General features: G+C 45.6%; 1 protein-coding gene across 4 annotated transcripts in view; it reads right to left on the bottom strand.

Annotated features, from left to right (window-relative positions):
* The window catches only part of ACER1 (alkaline ceramidase 1), a 139,280-nt gene that overhangs the window by 9,240 nt on the left and 110,941 nt on the right, over positions 1–19,099 (bottom strand). For all 4 annotated transcript variants that reach the window (XM_069216637.1, XM_069216638.1, XM_069216640.1 and 1 more), the window contains exon 6: positions 6,649–6,786. In XM_069216637.1, coding sequence (XP_069072738.1) covers positions 6,649–6,786 — 138 coding nt within the window. The remainder of the gene's footprint in view (positions 1–6,648; positions 6,787–19,099) is intronic.

Genomic DNA, 19,099 nt, shown 5'->3' with positions numbered 1-19,099 from the left:
TTTGAGACTTTTGACCATTATTGGAGTTATTTGTACCTGGTCTTCGAAAGTGCCTGATACTTGGAGCCATTGACGATTTAGCTGATCCTGCAAGGGGCGCATCTTTAGCCGACACAGAGGGATAAGAGGAATGCATGAAGACATCATGCCCAACAGTGATTTGAAGATACGGACAGTAACCTTTCGTTTTCTCTGTGTGGAACTCACTAGGGTCAGTAATCTTTGTTGTCTCTCTAACGTGGGACATGCCATGCCGGATTCTGTGTTCAGTTTTGCTCCCAGAAAAGTAATATTGCGTACTGGTAGAGGGTTGGACTTCTCCCAGTTGATTGCGAATCCGAGATTGGTCAGTAAGGAAACGCACTTTCTTGTTGACATGTGTGCTCCTGTGTACGTCTTTGCCTTTATTAACCAGTCGTCTAAGTATGGAAAAACCTGGTGCTTTCTTCTCCTGAGAAAGGCTGCGACTGGTGCTAGGCATTTGGTAAATATTCTTGGGGCTGATTTGAGTCCGAAGGGAAGGATGCGGTATTGATAATGGCTCCCGGCTACGGTGAATCTCAAATACTTTCTGTGGGCAGGGTGGATGGGTATGTGGAAGTATGCGTCTTTGAGGTCTAGTGATGACATAAAATCTCTTTGATTGAGACGCAGAAGGACGTCTCGCAGGCTGATCATTCGAAACAATTGCTTTTTTAGGTATACATTTAGTTCCCTTAAATCGAGGATAGGCCTCCAATCTTTCCACTTTTTTCGAATGATGAAGAACCTGGAATAAAATCCTGTTCCTCGTTGAGCCCGAGGCACCTTCTCTATAGCTCCCTTGAGAAGCAGTTTGTCGACCTCTTCTTTGAGTTGCTGAGGATATCTTGAAGGAGTCCTGCGGGGAGGGTTGGAGGGAGGTATCTGGATAAATTCTAAAGTATGGCCCCGTTCCACTAATTGTAGGACCCACTTGTCTGACGTAATGGTTTGCCATTGACTGAGGAATAAGGAAATTCTCCCGCCCAGGGTTGCAGGAGGGGGACTGAGCGTAGCCGGTGCCTCGAAAACATCAGGTTCTACTAGCTGAATCTTTGGCCGGGCGGGTTGAACGTCCACGGCCTGCCGGTCTACTATAGGCTGGTTGAGTCGGTTGCCTTTGGGCGTAGTATGGACGATACTGTTGTGAGGATGATGGATAGGAAGAATATCTCTGTTGTTGATATCCCCCTCTGTAGGAGGGTTGGCCACGCCCCCTAGGACGAAAGGACGATCTTCGATATTGCAGGGTCCCTAATGACCTTGCCGTGTCCGTGTCCGTCTTGATTGACTGTAGGGCTTCATCCACATGTTTCCCAAATAGCGCTTGGCCATCAAAGGGTAAGTCTAGGATTTTATTCTGGACTTCTGGCCGAAATGAAGTGGCTTTAAGCCAGCCCTGTCTTCTTAATACGGCTGCACCTGCAAGCTGTCTAAAAGCAGTGGTCACTATATCCATTGCGCAGTCTATAAGCTCTGCAGACGTGCGTTGACCTTCTTGTACAGTTTTATTTGCGTCCGATCTTGCGTCTTCTGGCAGTTGGTTAATAAAAGGTGCGATATCCGCCCAAAGCTGTCTGTCATATCGAGACAAAATAGCCAATGAGTTGGCAGCTCTAAGCACTAGGCTGGCCATAGATAAAAATCTTTTCCCTATGTTGTCTAGCCGCCTACCCTCCTTGTCTGGGGGTGCGGAAATCGGGGCAGAAGGATTTTTTGATCTTCTCTGAGCTGCCTGAGCTACTACTGAATCCGGATGTGGATGTCCTGTTAAGCATGTTGGTGCATCATCAGGAGCTTTGTATTTTTTGTCCAGACGTGGCAAAACTGCCGTGACTGTTGCCGGATTATTCATAACTTTAAGGTCCTCTTCCCACAGGTAGTTCACCATGGGGATAGAGCGCACAGACTTTTGAAAGGGCTCTTTAAAATCATATAGGAAACAGTCTGTTTGCTTCATAGGTAGCGGTAAAGCAAAACGCTTGGCTGCCCTCTGTAGGAGATTGTGAAAACCTCCAATGTCTTCAGGTGGGGATTCCACCTTCGAATGAGAAGGAGAAGATGGAGCAGGGATAATGTACTCGTCCCACTCTGAGCGAGTGTCTATGAGCTCTCCTTCTTCCTGATCCCCTTCTGAGATGTCGGTGTCTTGGAGAATTGTCATGTCCGGAATGGCCACATCTGTGAGATGCAAAGACGTTGGTCTTTGATGTGGAGTAGAAACACCTGAAATAGGCGATGGAGGAGGCTGTTCTCCTTGAGGAGGAAACCGTCTGTTGTAATCCACTAACATCGCTCTAAGGCCAATAAGCAGGTCGCAAGGAATATACGCTCCCTGTTGATATTGGTGATGCTCCGAATAAGCCTGGGGATCATCAGCTTCCTCATATTCGTTCTCTTCCTGGTATTTTACATTCAATTCAGAAGGACTGTGGGCTGTTCCAAAAGGCCCATCTTCATCTGAATCTTCATCTCCCTCCAAAAGATGTACTGGCACCAGGGAGGATACCTTACTAGATGATGTGTGGGTTGGAGTTAACTTTTCTCCTCTTTTTTGATGTTTTTCCCTCGTTGACGGTGTCGTCGACGACGTGTAAATCGACTTTGTCATGGACGGTGCCGTCGACGCTGGACGCACAGTTATTTTAATAGCAGAAAGCTTCGCCGACGAGTCTACCGTTGACGACTGTAGGGCTGACACTGACATCAGCGCTGTCGACGATGACGTGGTGTATACGGTCGTCGACGCTGATGTTGTCGTTGCAGCTCTCGTCAACGGTGGTGTACTTGTTCTTGTCGACGATGTTGCCGGCGGAGCCGTCGACGATGGAAATCCCGAAGTAGCTGTTATCGTCAGCAATGCACTCATCAACGGTACCGTCGACGGGGAATCCGTCGACGAGGCCTTTTTTCCAGTCACAGAGGATGGCTTTTTGAAAGGCACAGATGAAGATTTCCTGTGCCTCTCAGAACTGGAAGAATGTCTTTTCCCCTCTTTACTTGAGAGTCTAGTTGGGGAAGAAGATGGGCTGCGACCCTTATAAGACCCTGAAGCAGTCTTTTTGAGGGTTTTACTTGAGATTTGTGAGGGAGATCTAGAGTGTGATCTTGCCCTTTTTGCTGATCTCTTGGATGTTGAGGACTCCTCACTCTCAGAACCAGAAACTGGATCCTTCCTATGTTTTAGTTTCTGCAGCCATATTCATAATCTGCCTTCTCTATCTTTTAAGGTCTTAGAAGAAAAAGTACGGCAAATCTTACAGTCTTTGGCTGAATGATCTGGGTACAGGCAGTAAATGCAGTCTTGATGAGGGTCTTCAGAATGAAGTCTTTTCTTCCCACAAGTCTTGCAGTCTCTGAAGAGACTCTTCTTTTCCTTGTCAGACATAGTTGAAAAATAGCTGACAAATGCAAATAAATGAGTTTCTCTGAGAGAAAAAAGCTAAATATAGGTGTGAAGACAGAGCAGAGCTCTGAGGAGACTCCCTAGCACGACGTGCAGTAGAAAATCTGAGGTGCTAGAGCTTCTCTCAGGAGGTTCTGAAGGGTGCTGTCGCCTGATTGGTGGAGGATCAGGTTTGGTCCTTTTCACAAAATGACTCTGATAGACTACAAAATTGAAGAGGCTAGGGCCTTTTTCTCTTCAATATGTTTTAACATTACTTGTGAAAATTGTACAGGGACTCCCATCTCGACAACGGGGAATGATTCAAGCATGTGAATCTATGAAAGTTCCAATACTGGAGTAATGATACATATAAGACTCTGCGTAGGCACTGGCACTTACTATTAGAAGTACCTGGTCTCAGTAGTTCTATTCCTAGGAAACCACAGGTGACTTCTTGTAGGGGTGGCACGCTGCGGGATCATCTCTGTCCTAGTTACATCACTACCAACAAGGTATATACGTGGCTTCCCACAGGCCCAAAGGGTTTCTTTACTTGCCATGAATGTAATATGTGCAATTTTGGTGTTGACAAGATCCAGAGCTTCAGTTACAATACTGTCAAACGGTATGAAATTAGACATTTCATTAATTGTAAAACAAAATATGTTGTATACATTTTGGGGTGTGCCTGTGGTAAAATCTATGTAGGCAGTACGATCAGACCCCTCAAACTACGCATACAGGAACATGTTAGGGCAATTAAAAATAAAGATATAAAACATCCTCTGGTGCTCCATATGATGAAACAACATCCTAAGGACAGCGAAATCTGGTTCCATGGGGTCGATCAAGTATTTCCTAATTGCAGAGGAGGTGATAGAGAACTGACCCTATGACGTAAGGAGGCAGCATGGGTATGCCGTTTAAGTGCTGTTGATATAGGCCATAATTCTGATGAGGAATTTCACTATTTCCTCTAGATACCATATATAGTTACCCTCTTTAGGTGTGACTATGTTGACAACGTTTAGGTTCTAATAGGTATATTATTCATTATATGTAACCCCAACATTTTAATTTTAACTTTTTCTTTTTTCTCTTTTTTCTCTCCTCTTTTTTCTTTTTATGATATTTATTTCTGTCATTTAATTCTATATTTTCATCAATCTTTGCATTATGCACCTTTATTTAATTTGTTTAGTCGTTTGTTTGTTCTTTTCATCCTTTTTCCTTTCTTTTGGTGGCAATTGTCTGATTTACTATCCATCCTGATTCATATTTAGCCATTCCAAGATGGCCACCTTTCATTTTTGACTGGCTCTGGTTCATTTTAAGATGGCCCCCCCCGTTTCCCTCCCCGTGATTTTCACTCGGCATTGCTCTGGCATTTGTGTCACCTTAGCAACGCTTGTTTTACATTCTCACTGCCAATTGGAGCCGCCGGCTGATTACAAATACGAGCTACTTCTGTATGCTCGTCTTTTACGTATCTCACTCGGGACCGCCAGCATTTTTGGCCACACTTGGCCTCATTACTGCATTTTTGACTTGGTAAGCTTCTCGCCTGTCCGTTTTTTGATTTCCCTCTCATATATACGAGTTGTGTTTAGTGTGGGGCACTACAGGGACGCTTTATATAATATTCTCTTTTGTAATAAGGGCGGTTATTTCAATTCATCTAATCACTTTTACTTTTCAAAACCGTGTTCTCAAGGTTTTTTTGAAGGTTGTTCTGGTATTCCTACTGTACGCTTTTATTGTTTTATACTCTTTGACTTGCTATTCTTTAGTTGGAATAGGTTTCATTCTCTTTGGTATTATTTCTAAAAAGTACTTTAATAGATTTGCATAAGAATGAGGTCACTATTTCACTCTTTTAGGGTGACTGTATCTATTATCAAGCGCTAGAAGGTGTTTTTATTCTACTTTTTTCTCTATTCCCTGTTTTGTGCTTTATTTCTTGTTCTTTTTTTAACTCTTATTATTTTCCTTCTATTAGTGTACTCATTTGGCTTTTCCTCTTTCCTTATTGGACTCCTTTCTGTACATAATTTACTACTTGTTTGGCATCAGTTTCTTGCTAACATCCATGACCTAAAAACTACCAACATGAGAGGAGATATTAAGTACTACTTACTTACAAGGTTTGACTTTCTTGTTCTATATTAATTTTGTACAATTAAGATATAGCAATTTTTGACTGTATAAAGTATTAACATTTTTTGTTCTTCAGTATTGTTTTTGCATATACTGTTACTATTTTTCCCCTTCTTTTTCTGTGATATTATTTAGGACCAACAATATTGGTTTAAATAATTAACTGCTGGATTTGCCTTTGTAGATAGTTTTGCTTATTTCCTTTTGCCCCCTTTTTCTTTTCCTTTTCTTCTTCTTTTTCTTCTTTAATATGGATGTTTTGTATATATATAAGTAATTCAATATATTTTGTTGTATTTGTCCCTTGCCTTTATGTTAATTTAATCTGTTAGTGATGTTTTGTATGTAGTTGTATGCTTTTTTTATATGTGTATTCTTTGTATGGATTTCTTATGTATTTCTGTATATATATTTAGGTTATCTATGTTTCTTTACTACATTTCAGCCCTGAAGAAGTCCTTTGGTAAGGACGTAACACGTTGGCTGCTTTGTTTTTATATTCAAGGAAATCACAATAAAGGGAAGATTTTCTATTAATGATATGGACTAATTGGACTTAATTGTTTTACTTTAAGTGGTGCACGTTCAAAATTTATTTCATAGTTAGAAGGCAGCGGGTTTATTGGTTGGTAACAAGCATCTTAACTCTTTTCTTTTTTATACCTGCTGGGAAATATTTTACACATGTTAAATCCCATTTACTGCATCCCTGAAAACATGAGGATATTTGGGAATAATTTGTGCACAATGTGAACACTTATTTGCAGATTTCTTTATATATTGGGTACATATGTTGAGAGTGAAAACCTATTGAAAATGTCTAGGAACACATACAAAGTTATGAGTTTGTGTGTGTTTGCAATGGGGTGTCAGCTTCAGTTTTTTTGAATATCTTACCAACATGGAAAACACCACAGAGTCCACTAAGTTAAGAATAAAAACTAGGGTAAAACCATCTGTGTTACCAGATTCCTTATTATGCAGGGTTTGATAATGCTCCACCTCCTTTGATTTTTATTTTTCAGTTTTAGCGACATCGATGGAATGATGAGCATTAGAGATTCTTAGTTCTGCCAACTTACCAGAAGCTGTGGAGGTAGCAAAAATTGATCCATCGCCAAAATCCACAAAGTAAGCGATCACTAAGCCAACACGATATGGCCAGCAGCCACCAGCACACAGACATGGCGGCCAGTCGGTGTATCTTCGGGATGGTGCATCTGAAAAACGAAAAAAGAAGGTAAAACTACTGAAGAACAGATTGAGTTGCTGATCATGACTGGAGTTTTTTATTGAGTACATGTCTTTTTCGACATCAGAGTGCATGGCTCTTTTTATGGATGAGCGCAAAGCGCTCAGTCCATTCAGTAATCTCTCTTTGGGTTTCAAACCACGCCCATGCCACGTCAGTCACTTACATTGGTTCGTGGGCTTGCCTTTTAAAATCTGCTTGCTTTCATTTGTGAAAGGCATGCATACGTCATGCCTTTTCCGGTGTTTAGCCCACCTACACAGCACCGGTAAACTACTAAAAACATACGAGGCTCAATGTTTTGAGCCTGGGTCCGGACTACTTTATCTGTTTATTTTCCACGCAGCGCCATTGCGCTGCATTTTACATAGCGCAATTGCGCTGTGTTTTTTTTTATTTACACTGCTAATAGCTCTAACTCGAGCAAATGTGAGGCCCGTTGCATTGAAAATGCTTGTTTAGTGATTCCACTAAGAAAAAGTTTTCACACTCACTCCCAAAGAAAGCAAATCTCCATGAACTATCAGTGATGATCTATCAGTGTTACATACCCCTTTATTGGCTACACACCACCCCTGAACCTAATAACACAAACCCAGATCTTCTGGAGGAAGATTACAAATAAAGGTTTTAATTACATAATTAAAGAAGCATGATCAGACTAAATAGAATGACACCATGACAAATGACTAAATGCTATTATAATGGTGTGGTATGGAGAGCAGAAATATTTTTTCTATTCAGTGCCAATAAATTGTGGGGGGAAAGCAGTGCAATATTGTGCATTTCAAAGGAAATTGAAAGTTTAAAACAAACTGTAGTTTCTGCATCTCTGACACAATGAATTGTCCATCGATACATGGAATGGCAATTTACTAACTGCATCGATTCATTCTTGATTCAGCGAAAGCAAGGCATATTCCTGTACGTTTTACCATGTTTTTTAAAAGATTAATTAAACAACACATTAAGACAACATTCACACACCTGGAAATGTCCCATGTAGAAGAAGAAGACTAAAGAATAAGTGCTATAATGTGCCGATGCTTGTTATCACTGACATTCACAAATGTGATTTTCATGCATTGCAAAAGGGATTTACCACACTAAATCCTGCCTCTTTTCTTTGCCACTAACGGAGGAAAAAAGCTACCAAAATTAGCTAATTTTGTTCTAAAGAATACATGGAACATCAGAAACTGAATGTGATAAACAATGTGATGATTCTGCGTACTTTTCTGATTTACCATAGTCCCTCAAACATTTCAATGGAAGCACTTCCTGAAAGGAGGAATGACACACCATAGCCAATAGCATGCAGTAAGAAGTCAATGCTACTCTGGGTGGAGCCAAAACAAACTCAATGTATATTTGAATCTGCAAAATTCCTCACAGAAAGAAAACACAACAGTAAACAATGTATCCTGAGTTTTTGGTGTGAGATGGCAGCCTAACTGACCTAGGAGTGAGGACAAGTGAACCTCTTGAGAACTGAAGATGCTCTCTGAGTAAGAGTATTGTGCCTTCACTCTTTTTAAATCAATTTTAGTGCATGTAGGAAAATGGCTCCCTGTTGCAGTTACCCCCACTTTTTGCCTGATATTAATGCTGACTTGACTGAGAAGTGTGCTGGGACCCTGCTAACCAGGCCCCAGCACCAGTGTTCTTTCACTAAAAATGTACCCTTGTTCCCACAATTGGCACACCTCTGGCACACAGATAAGTCCCTTGTAAAAGATACCAGTGGTACCAAGGGCCCTGTGACCAGGGAAGGTCTCTAAGGGCTGCAGCATGTGTTGTGCCACCCTAAGGGACCCCTCACCTAACACATGCACAGTACCATTGCAGACTGTGTGTGTTGGTGGGGAGAAAAAGGCAAAGTTGACATGGCATCCCCCTCAGGATGCCATGCACACAAAATACTGCCTGTGGCATAGGTAAGTCACCCCTCTATCAGGCCTTACAGCCCTAAGGCAGGGTGTACTATACCACAGGTGAGGGCATAGCTGCATGAGCAATATACCCCTACAGTGTCTAAGCCAAATCTTAGACATTGTAAGTACAGTGTGGTCATATTAAGAATATGGTCTGGGAGTCTGTCAAAAACGAGCTCCACAGCTCCATAATGGCTACACTGAATACTGGGACGTTTGGTATCAAATTTCTCAGAATAATAAACCTGCACTGATGCCAGTGTTGGATTTATTAAAAAATGCATCTTAGAAGATGCACCCTGTATTTTACCCAATCCTTCAGTGCAGGACTGACTGGTCAGTGCCAGCCTGCCACGGAGACAAGTTTCTGCCCCCCCTGGGGTGCGAGCCTTTGTGCTCTCTGGGGACAGAAACAAAGCCTGCACTGGGTGGAGGTGCTTCTTACCTCCCCCTGCAGGAATTGTAACACCTGGCGGTGAGCCTCAAAGGCTCATGCCTTTTGTTACAGCACCTCAGGGCATCCCAGCTAGTGGAGATGCCCGCCCCTCTGGCCACTGCCCCCACTTTTGGCGGCAAGGCTGGAGGAGATAATGAGAAAAACAAAGAGGAGTCACCCACCAGTCAGGACAGCCCCTAAGGTGTCCAGAGCTGAGGTGACCCCTGCCTTTAGAAATCCTCCATCTTGAGTTTGGAGGATTCCCCCAATAGGATTAGGGATGGGCCCCTTTCCCCCCAGGGAGGAGGCACAAAGTGGGTATAGCCACCCTCCAGGAGAGTAGTCATTGGCTACTGACCCCCAGACCTAAAAAATACTAAATACTAAATTTAGTATTTAGGGGCACCCCAGAACCCAGGAAATCAGATTCCTGCAACCTGAACCAAGAAGAAGGACTGCTGACCTGAAAGCCCTGCAGAGACGACGGAGACGACAACTGCTTTGGCCCCAGCCCTACTGGCCTGTCTACTGACTCGAAGAAAACTGCAACAGCGACGCATCCGACAGGGACCAGCGACCTCTGAAGCCTCAGAGGACTGCCCTGAACCAAAGGACCAAGAAACTCCAGTGAGCAGCAGCTCGGCTTAACAACAGAAACAACTTTTGCAACTTTCTTGCAACTTCTAAAGACTTCACTCTTCCCGCCGGAAGCGTGAGACTCCACCCTCTGCACTGACGCCCCTGGCTCGAGCTCCAGAGAACCAACACCACAGGGAGGACTCCCAGGCGACTGTGTCCTCGTGAGTAGCCTGAGACCACCCCCCTGGACCCTTACAGCGACGCATGCAAAGATAATCCAGAGGCTCCCCCTGACCGCGACTGCCTGTAACAAGGAACCTGATGCCTGGACCAAGCACTGCACCCACAGCCCCCAGGACCAGAAGGAACCGAACCTCAGTGCAGGAGTGACCCCCAGGTGGCCCTCTGGCTAGCCCAGTTGGTGGCTGGCCCGAGAAGCCCCCCTGTGCCCTGCCTGCACCGCTAGAGTGACCCCCGGGTCCCTCCATTGATTTCTATCACAAACCCGACGCCTGCTTTGAACACTGCACCCAGCCGCCCCTGTGCTGCTGAGGGTGTGTTTTGTGTGCCTACTTGTGTCCCCCCCAGTGCTCTACAAACCTCCCCTGGTCTGCCCTCCGAGGACACTGGTACTTACCTGCTGGCAGACTGGGACCGGAGCCCCCAATGGTGGTCTGCCTATGCCCAGGAACTTGTACTTGTAACTGTCTTACTTACCTGACAAACTAACCATTACTTACCTCCCCCAGGAACTGTTGATTTTGTGCACTGTGTCCACTTTTAAAATAGCTTATTGCCATTTTAAGTAAAACTATGTATGCTATTGCTTTAATTCAAAGTTCCTAACTTACCTGTGTGGAGTACCTTGCATTTTATGTATTTACTTCAAATCTTGAACTTTGGGTTCTAAAAATAAATTAAGAAAATATATTTTTCTATATAAAAACTATCGGCCTGGAGTTAAGTCTTTGAGTGTGTGTTCCTCATTTATTGCCTGTGTGTGTACAACAAATGCTTAACACTACCCTCTGATAAGCCTACTGCTCGACCACGCTACCACAAAATAGAGCAATAGAATGATCAAATTTCGCCACTATCTTACCTCTAAGGGGAAACCTTGGGCTCTGTGCACACTATCTCTTACTTTGAGATAGTATATACAGAGCCAACTTCCTACAGTGCACATCTCTTTTAAAGAATAATCATCGAAGGAAGTACCCACCCCAGTTTGACCCTCTTCCTCTTCACAGTTCTTTTGGTTTGCTTTCACTATAAAGAGGTGTGAAGCATGCCTGACAAACTGACAATTGCATTTGCCTTTTAAACTCAATTAAGGTGTTTGCCACTCCCTTTCTTTGAAAAAAACACCTATACCATACCACAGAGTCCCGTTTGTGTGTTTCCTTGCAGATGTATGCTGGCCTACATCTGGCTAACTTCCATTTCTTTGTATTTCATTGTTTGCAGAGGCACACACTCACAGAACACATAACAAACAGCAATCGTCTTGTGTTTATTAGAATTGGCCTTTCAATGAGGGTGATATCCTGGAGGCCTGGCATCCTTATAGAGGTTAGTGTGACACACAGGGTCCGGGACTCCTATAGCTGTGAGCTAGGTTGTGTACCATTCTTGCGTTCTCACCAAGCACCCGTGTTTCAGACTGGGTCTATGGTGGTAAAGACTCTGCTGTATGTGGTCATAGTACATTTCGGCCCATCTCCCTCACCTAATTCACAAAAATTGCCCATTCCTTGGAATTAATTCAGGGGGATAAATGCTGTAGATTAGAAGTTTCAGACCCACCCCCCTTCCACCTTGTACCAGGGCATGGCTTTGGAATTTATTTTACCTAAAATGGGAGCTTGAGAATGTTCCATATTACTGTTTCAAGAATTTGGACTGCTGCGTCTGTTAATACCTCCAAGGTTGTGTTGGGAATGTGGGTGTGCTGTGCAGGGTCACCCACCCCACCCTTCTGTGGATTTAAAGGTCCTATATTTGCATAAATGTAACTTTCTAATCGTGTGTTTTGCCGGAAGCCAACAGCTATTCCATCCTCCTCCCTTAGTTTCTCAGGTTTTAAACCCTCACTGCAGTAGTAAGTACTCCCTCTTGTTCTATTTCAGAAGTGTTTTTAGGAACTGTAATACCATTGCTGTACTGTGGGCTACCTAACCAGGGCTTTCAGCAGAAAGACGTTAGTCCCACTGAGCTTACTGGTGCCATTTGCTGAGTGGTCTTTGGTGTTGGGATAAGTCTCTCTTTTATATTTATTATCAAATAACCTAAACACAGCATTGCTGCACCTTTGCTAGAGTAGTATAAGTTATCTGAAGAGATTCCTTTCATGACATTGAAGCAAGATTCTGAACATTCTCCCTTGTAGGAGAGATCCCCCTGGCACTGGTGGCTATTGTAAATTAGTTTTGGCACAGCAGGGTGATAGGAAACACTCTGCCTTGCCCTAACTCATAACTCAAAACTGTTGTTTGAGCACCTGCTGCTGAGGTTTGCACCAGTCCCGCATGTTGTAGGCTCAGGGGATCTGCTGAGACTACTAAAGCTTTCTTGCCAGAGTCGTTTAATACATTAAGTTTCCAAGAAGCTGGTGGTAAGCCTTTCAAATACTGTTTATTTGCCTCAGATGTATTCTTTATCTTACATGATCTATGTTTTTGATGTGAGATATATGATGCAATTTCTTTCGGAATTTGAGAAACATTCACATCCCATACCACCAAAAGCGATCAAACACCCCAATTGTTTTTTTTTTAAACGGAGGTCATGGCTCGAACTACACATGCCGGTACTGGGAACGATTCTAGTTTGGATGACAAAAAACCTAGTTCTAACCCAAGACCAATATGTCATTCTTTTAAACTTGCAAGACAAGAAGGCATACCAACATTCCTGTCTTGTAGTAAACACACAGGGCTTTTGTCAAGGTTGCTTATGAGTCACAAACTGAGATCTTGACCTGATTTGCAGGTTTCTTTCCTCCAGACACTGCAGTAAGATTTGGTTTATTTGTCAATGGGAAGGAAGACTGAGACGACAACAATCAAACTCATTTTGGACATGAACATATGCACTACATTCAGTATTCAGGATGAAGTTGCAGGGACTTATCCTTTTGCAACAAAACAATGTGCACTCAATGAGTGAAGTATTTGTAAACCGCAAGTCAGGGTAGTGACGGTCCAATCTTTGCGCATGCAGGTCGGAGTCATTATGCATTTCTGAACGTGTACGTCTTATGGTGTTGTCAACTTATGGCTGGTCTGGTGTCTTGCATCCATATGTACCAAAATGCATTCCTCCTTCGGGATGTGTGACCATGTACTTCTATTGCCAGGGTTCCTATTCTAGACACTGTTTCATAAATTAGCTTGGTCACATCTGTCATCACGATAATTTTGGATAGAAAATTGTTTGAAACAAAGGTTTCTTTTTAAGAACGGTGGGCAGCCTGCTGTCTTCCAGGGTGGCAAAGCCGTTACCTCTCCCCTACTCACGACCATGAATCCCTGAGAGTTTTCTCAAAGTTGGTGGGGTAATTTTCCTACTTTTTCAGTTCGGCGCCCTGAAAAAAAAGTAATCCAGACAGTCCACTCTAAATGGGGCAGACGAACGAGTTACTTACCTTCGGTAACGACTTTTCTGGTGGATACATTAGCTACCTGTGGATTCCTCACCTAATGAATTCTCCCATGGCACCAGCATTCGACGGAAATCTTCTTCCTAGCTTCTGCACGTCGATGAGGACGTCACATTAGCCCACGCGACGCCGTCTGACGTCATACAGGCAATAAGAGGTCCTCGCCGACATGCCGACGTCAGTACCAACATTTTTTACGTGCATGAGAACAATAACCCAATGCAATGAAAGATCAAGGCAACATCCCATAACATTGTAAATCACACAACATTGCAATGGAACGGCTGTAGATTTAATATAACTCCTTTTTTTTTTTTTTTTAAACAAAACAAATATATACTAATTACGTATATACACAAAGATATATATATATATACATATATATATATATACACACAAGTATTCATATATACAAAATCTATTGCAGTCTTAAAGACCAAGAGGAGCACACTCAAGGATTACTTGGTAAGACCAAAAAGGCAACGGGGAGGCGGGTGGGACTGTGAGGAATCCACAGGTAGCTAATGTATCCACCAGAAAAGTCGTTACCGAAGGTAAGTAACTCGTTCTTCTGATGGATACAACTACCTGTGGATTCCTCACCTAATGAATAGAGTCCCAAAGCAGTACCGTGCCCGGTGGTGGGAGCCTGGATGGTCAAACCAAGAAATCCTGCAGCACTGACCGTGCAAAATGGCCGTCCCTTCTGACCTCAGAGTCCAAACAGTAATGTTTCGCAAAAGTGTGAAGGGACGACCAAGTTGCGGCCTTACAGATGTCGACCACAGGAACACCTTTGGCCAAGGCTGAAGTGGCCGACTTAGCTCTGGTGGAATGAGCTCTAATACCATCAGGAGGATCCTTCTTTTCTAAAGTGTAACAAATTTTAATGCAAAGAACAACCCACCTGGAGAGTGTTCTCTTGTGGAGTGCCTTTCCTCTCCTCTTGCCCACGTATCCGATGAACAGCTGGTCCTCCAGCCTGAAATCCTTCGTTCTATCAATGTAGAAACTCAACGCCCTCTTTGGGTCCAATCGATGTAGTCCCTCTTCCTCCTTCGAAGGATGAGGCGGAGGATAGAACATGGACAAAGTAATTGTCTGGGCCAAAGGGAAGGGTGAAACAACCTTCGGGAGGAAAGCAGCCTTGGTCCTCAACACCACCTTATCCCCATAAAAAGCTATATAAGGAGGTTTTACCGATAAGGCCTGCAACTCACTCACTCTCCTTGCAGATGTTATAGCCACCAGGAAGACTGTTGTAATAACTAAGTACCTTAAGGGACAAGAATGCATAGGCTCGAAAGGGGACCCCATAAGGAAAGTCAGGACCAAGGACAAATCCCATTGAGGCATAACGAATGGTTTTGGAGGATATTTATTTAGAAGACCTTTCAAGAATCGAAGAACAATAGGGGATTTAAATAACGAAGGTTGGTCTGGAAGACAAATGAAGGCTGACAAGGCAGATAAATAACCTTTAATAGTAGCCACTGCACAACCTTCTTGCGCTAGTGACAAAGCCAAAGACAAAACATCTGACAGATGAGCATGTAAGGGATCAATCTGTCTCTCTCCCCACCACATAACAAATTTAGACCACCTATTAGCGTAGATAGATTTAGTGGAGTGTCGCCTGGCCGCTAATATAATATCCACTACATCAGGCGGGAGAGAGAAGAAACTCAGGTTGCCCTGTTCAATCTCCAGGCATGTAGGTGCAGACTCTGGAGGTTGGGGTGTAAAACCTGCCCCTGCGACTGCGAGAGGAGGTCTGCCCTGAGAGGGAGACGGAGCGGAGGGCACAGTGAAAGTTGGAGACGGTCGGAATACCACACCGTCCTTGGCCAATCCGGAGCTATTAAGATGACTTGAGCCCGGTCTTGGCAAATTTTCCTCAATACTCGAGGAATCAAGGGTATGGGGGGAAACGCGTAAAGCAACTGGTCGCACCAGGTTATCTGAAACGCGTCCCCCAACGCTCCCTGCACCGGATACTGGAGGCTGCAGAAAAACGGACAGTGAGTGTTCTCCCAAGTGGCAAACAGATCTATCCGAGGAAACCCCCACATCTGGAAGATTAAACGGATTTGATCTGGATGGAGACGCCACTCGTGGTCGGCCGAGAAATGGCGACTGAGACTGTCCGCAAGTACATTCAAGACCCCGGCCAGATGATTTGGTACCAAGCAAATCTGATGGTCCTTTGCCCAGGACCATAGTCGAAGAGCTTCTCTGCAGAGAAGGTACGACCCTACTCCTCCCTGTTTGTTTATGTACCACATCGCGGTAGCATTGTCCGTCAGGACCTGTACCGACTGACCACGAAGGGAAGGGAGGAAGGCCTTGAGAGCCAGACGTACAGCCCGCAACTCCAACAGATTGATATGAAAAATCTGTTCCTCTGGAGACCAAAGCCCTTTGATCTCCAGATCCCCCAGATGAGCTCCCCACCCTAGAGTGGAAGCATCTGTTATAACCGTGGTCACTGGTGGTGACTGCGCGAACGGCTTTCCTTGTGAAAGATTGTTGCCCGCAATCCACCACTTCAAGTCCACAGCAGCATCTCTGGAGATCCTGACAGCACCTTCGAGATCTCCTTTGTGTTGAGACCACTGCCTTCGGAGGCACCACTGAAGAGCCCTCATGTGCCAGCGAGCATGCGTGACCAATAGTATGCAGGAGGCAAACAGACCGAGCAGACGAAGGACCTTGAGGACTGGAACTACCGCTCCATTTCGAAACATTGGAACCAACTCCTGAATATCTTGAATCCGCTGAGGTGGAGGAAAGGCTCGATTCAATGTTGTATCCAGTACTGCCCCTATGAACAGGAGGCGCTGAGAGGGCTCCAGGTGAGATTTGGGCACGTTCACCGAAAAGCCCAGGTCGAACAACAACTGGGTTGTTGACTGCAGATGAAGCGACACAAGCTCCGGGGACTTGGCTTTGATCAACCAGTCGTCCAAGTAAGGGAATACTGCTATCCCCTTCCTTCTGAGCTCTGCCGCAACCACCGACATCACCTTTGTGAAGACTCGAGGTGCTGAAGTAAGACCAAACGGGAGGACCACAAACCGGAGATACTTCCTGTGCGACTTGAGTATCGGGATATGAAAATAAGCATCCTGCAAGTCGACAGACACCATCCAATCTCCCTTGTTCAACGCCAAAAGCACCTGAGCTAGGGTCAGCATCTTGAACTTTTCCTGTTTGAGGAACCAATTCAAGATCCTCAGATCCAGGATTGGTCTCAACCGACCATCCTTCTTGGGAATCAGGAAGTACCTTGAGTAACAACCTCGACCCCTTTCCTGCTCTATGACCAACTCCACCGCGCCCTTTGAAAGGAGGACTTGAACCTCCTGTTCTAACAACAGGAGGTGTTCTTCTGAACAATAAGATGGGCGGGGCGGGATGGGGGGTGGAAACTCCCGAAAGGGAAGGGTGTAGCCTTTTCCCACAATGCTGATAACCCAAGTGTCCGATGTAATAGTCTTCCACTTGTGGAGAAAATGCCGTAACCTTCCCCCTACAGGAGAGGAGTGAGTGGGAAATGGTGGAAGCCTAAGGCTGCTTACCCTGCTGCACCCCTCCAGAGGACGAGGAAGAGGCAGAGTGCTGATGAGAGGCTCCCCTGGTGCAGGCCCTATCCCTCCCTCCAAATGATCTATAGGGGAGGGAAGAGGTGGGCTGCTGGAATTTCCCCCGAAAGGAAGAGGAGGAAGAGCCACGTCCAAATCCACGAAACCTCCTGAAAAATCTGGAGGAGGTAGAAGAAGGGGCTTGCAGTCCTAATGATTTGGCTGTGGCCCTGCTTTCTTTGAACCTCTCCAGGGCCGAATCCGCCTTGGCCCCAAACAGTTTGTCCCCATCAAACAGGAGGTCCAACAGGGTTGACTGCACGTCCGCAGAGAACCCTGAGTTGCGGAGCCAGGCCTGTCTCCTTGCCACCACAGCCGTGCCCATCGCCCTAGCCACCGAGTCGGTCGTGTACAGCCCAGACTGGATAATCTGGGTTGCGGCAGCCTGGGCATCCGAAACAATGTTCAAAAGTCCCTGGGGAAGCTCCATATATGAAGATGATATGTCGTCCATAAGAGCATGGATGTATCTCCCCAGAATGCAAGTCACGTTGGTGGCCTTCAATGCCATACTGCAAGACGAAAATATCTTCTTAGATTGCACGTCCAACTTTTTAGAGTCCCTGTCCCCTGGTACCGTCGGGAAAGATCCAGGCGCTGACCTAGAGGAACAGGAGGCTTGCACCACCAAGCTCTCCGGCGTAGGGTGTCTAGACAGAAAGCCAGGGTCAGATGGCGCAGCCCGATATCTCCTGGCCACAGCCCTATGAACAGCCGAGGAAGATACTGGCTTCTTCCACACCTCTAACACCGGACCAAGCAAAGCCTCATTGAATGGCAAAAGAGGCTCCGCTGCAGCAGAGGCCGGATGTAGTACCTCAGTCAGCAAATTCTGCTTCGCTTCTGTCACCGGCAAAGGCAAGTCCAGAAAGTTAGCTGCCTTTCTTACCACAGCGTGAAAGGTAGCAGCCTCCTCCGTATACTCCCCTGGAGATGATAGGTCCCACTCAGGGGAAGTATCCAGCCCACTGGCTGTATCCAGACCATGAAGTCCATCACCAGAGTCCTCAACCTCTCCTTCCTCCAAGACTCGTTGGTACTCTTGCTCTTCCAAAAGACGGAGAGCACGCCTTCTTGAGTGCAGTCTTTCTTCGATACGCGGAGTCGACATGGCCTCCGCCGAAGTTGAGGATCGGCGCCGATCTCCGGAACCATCCGACGCCATGTCCGGCGCCACAGGCAGCTTCGGCGCCGAAGTCGGAGCCGGACGAAGAAAGTCACGTCTTGGAGTCTCCGATGGACCCGCCGGGGTCACAGGACGAAATCCTGAAGTCGATGGGATGGAAATCTCCGGGGCCAAAACCTCTGGAGCCACCGGAGCGGCCACCGGCGCTGACACCGGTGCCGAGCCCACATTCCCTAAAGGGAGAAAGGGCATAAAGGGTGCCGGCCGTAGAGGCGCAGGACCACCCAAGGAAAAAGCCAACGGCCCCGAAGGACCAGCCGGAGCACCACCTGGAGCCATCTGTTGGAAGATGGTATACATCGCATTCAGAAATGCAGTATTATCGGCTCCAGGGGCCGGAAAAGCCGGATACTGGGGTGCCTGGATCGAAGGCGACCCCGACGCCAGCCTCGACGTCTGTGACGCCGGAGAAAACACCTGAGGCTGCGTCACCTCGATCACAGAAGCCTGTCCAGGCGAAGTCGGTGACGCTGGAGAAAGTAACGGCGTCGATGGATGTGGCGTGACCGTGGGACTGACCTCCCAAGTCTTCCGACGCCGAGCCGCAGGCGACCTCGAACGAGACTCCTTGCTGGAATGGCGCTGTGAATCCCTACGGCGCCGGGAGTCTCGATGACGCCGATGAGACCTTGGCGAAGAAGACTTCTTATGATGTTTTTTCTCTTTACTTTTCGACTTCGCCATGAATAGTTTAGCCTCTCGGAGCTTAAACACCATAAACAGTCGGAGTGAGGATCAGTAACGGACATCTTGCCCCCACACTCTCGACAGGGCTTGAAACCCGACTTCCTCTGAGACATAATTACCGCAGAGAAAATCCACGCAGCAGAAAATACACTGT

The sequence above is a fragment of the Pleurodeles waltl genome, chromosome 12 (genome assembly GCF_031143425.1).
Source record: "Pleurodeles waltl isolate 20211129_DDA chromosome 12, aPleWal1.hap1.20221129, whole genome shotgun sequence".
Taxonomy (NCBI): domain Eukaryota; kingdom Metazoa; phylum Chordata; class Amphibia; order Caudata; family Salamandridae; genus Pleurodeles; species Pleurodeles waltl.
The sequence above is the reverse complement of the archived record's forward strand: the minus strand, read 5'-3'. Positions and strand labels throughout refer to the sequence as shown.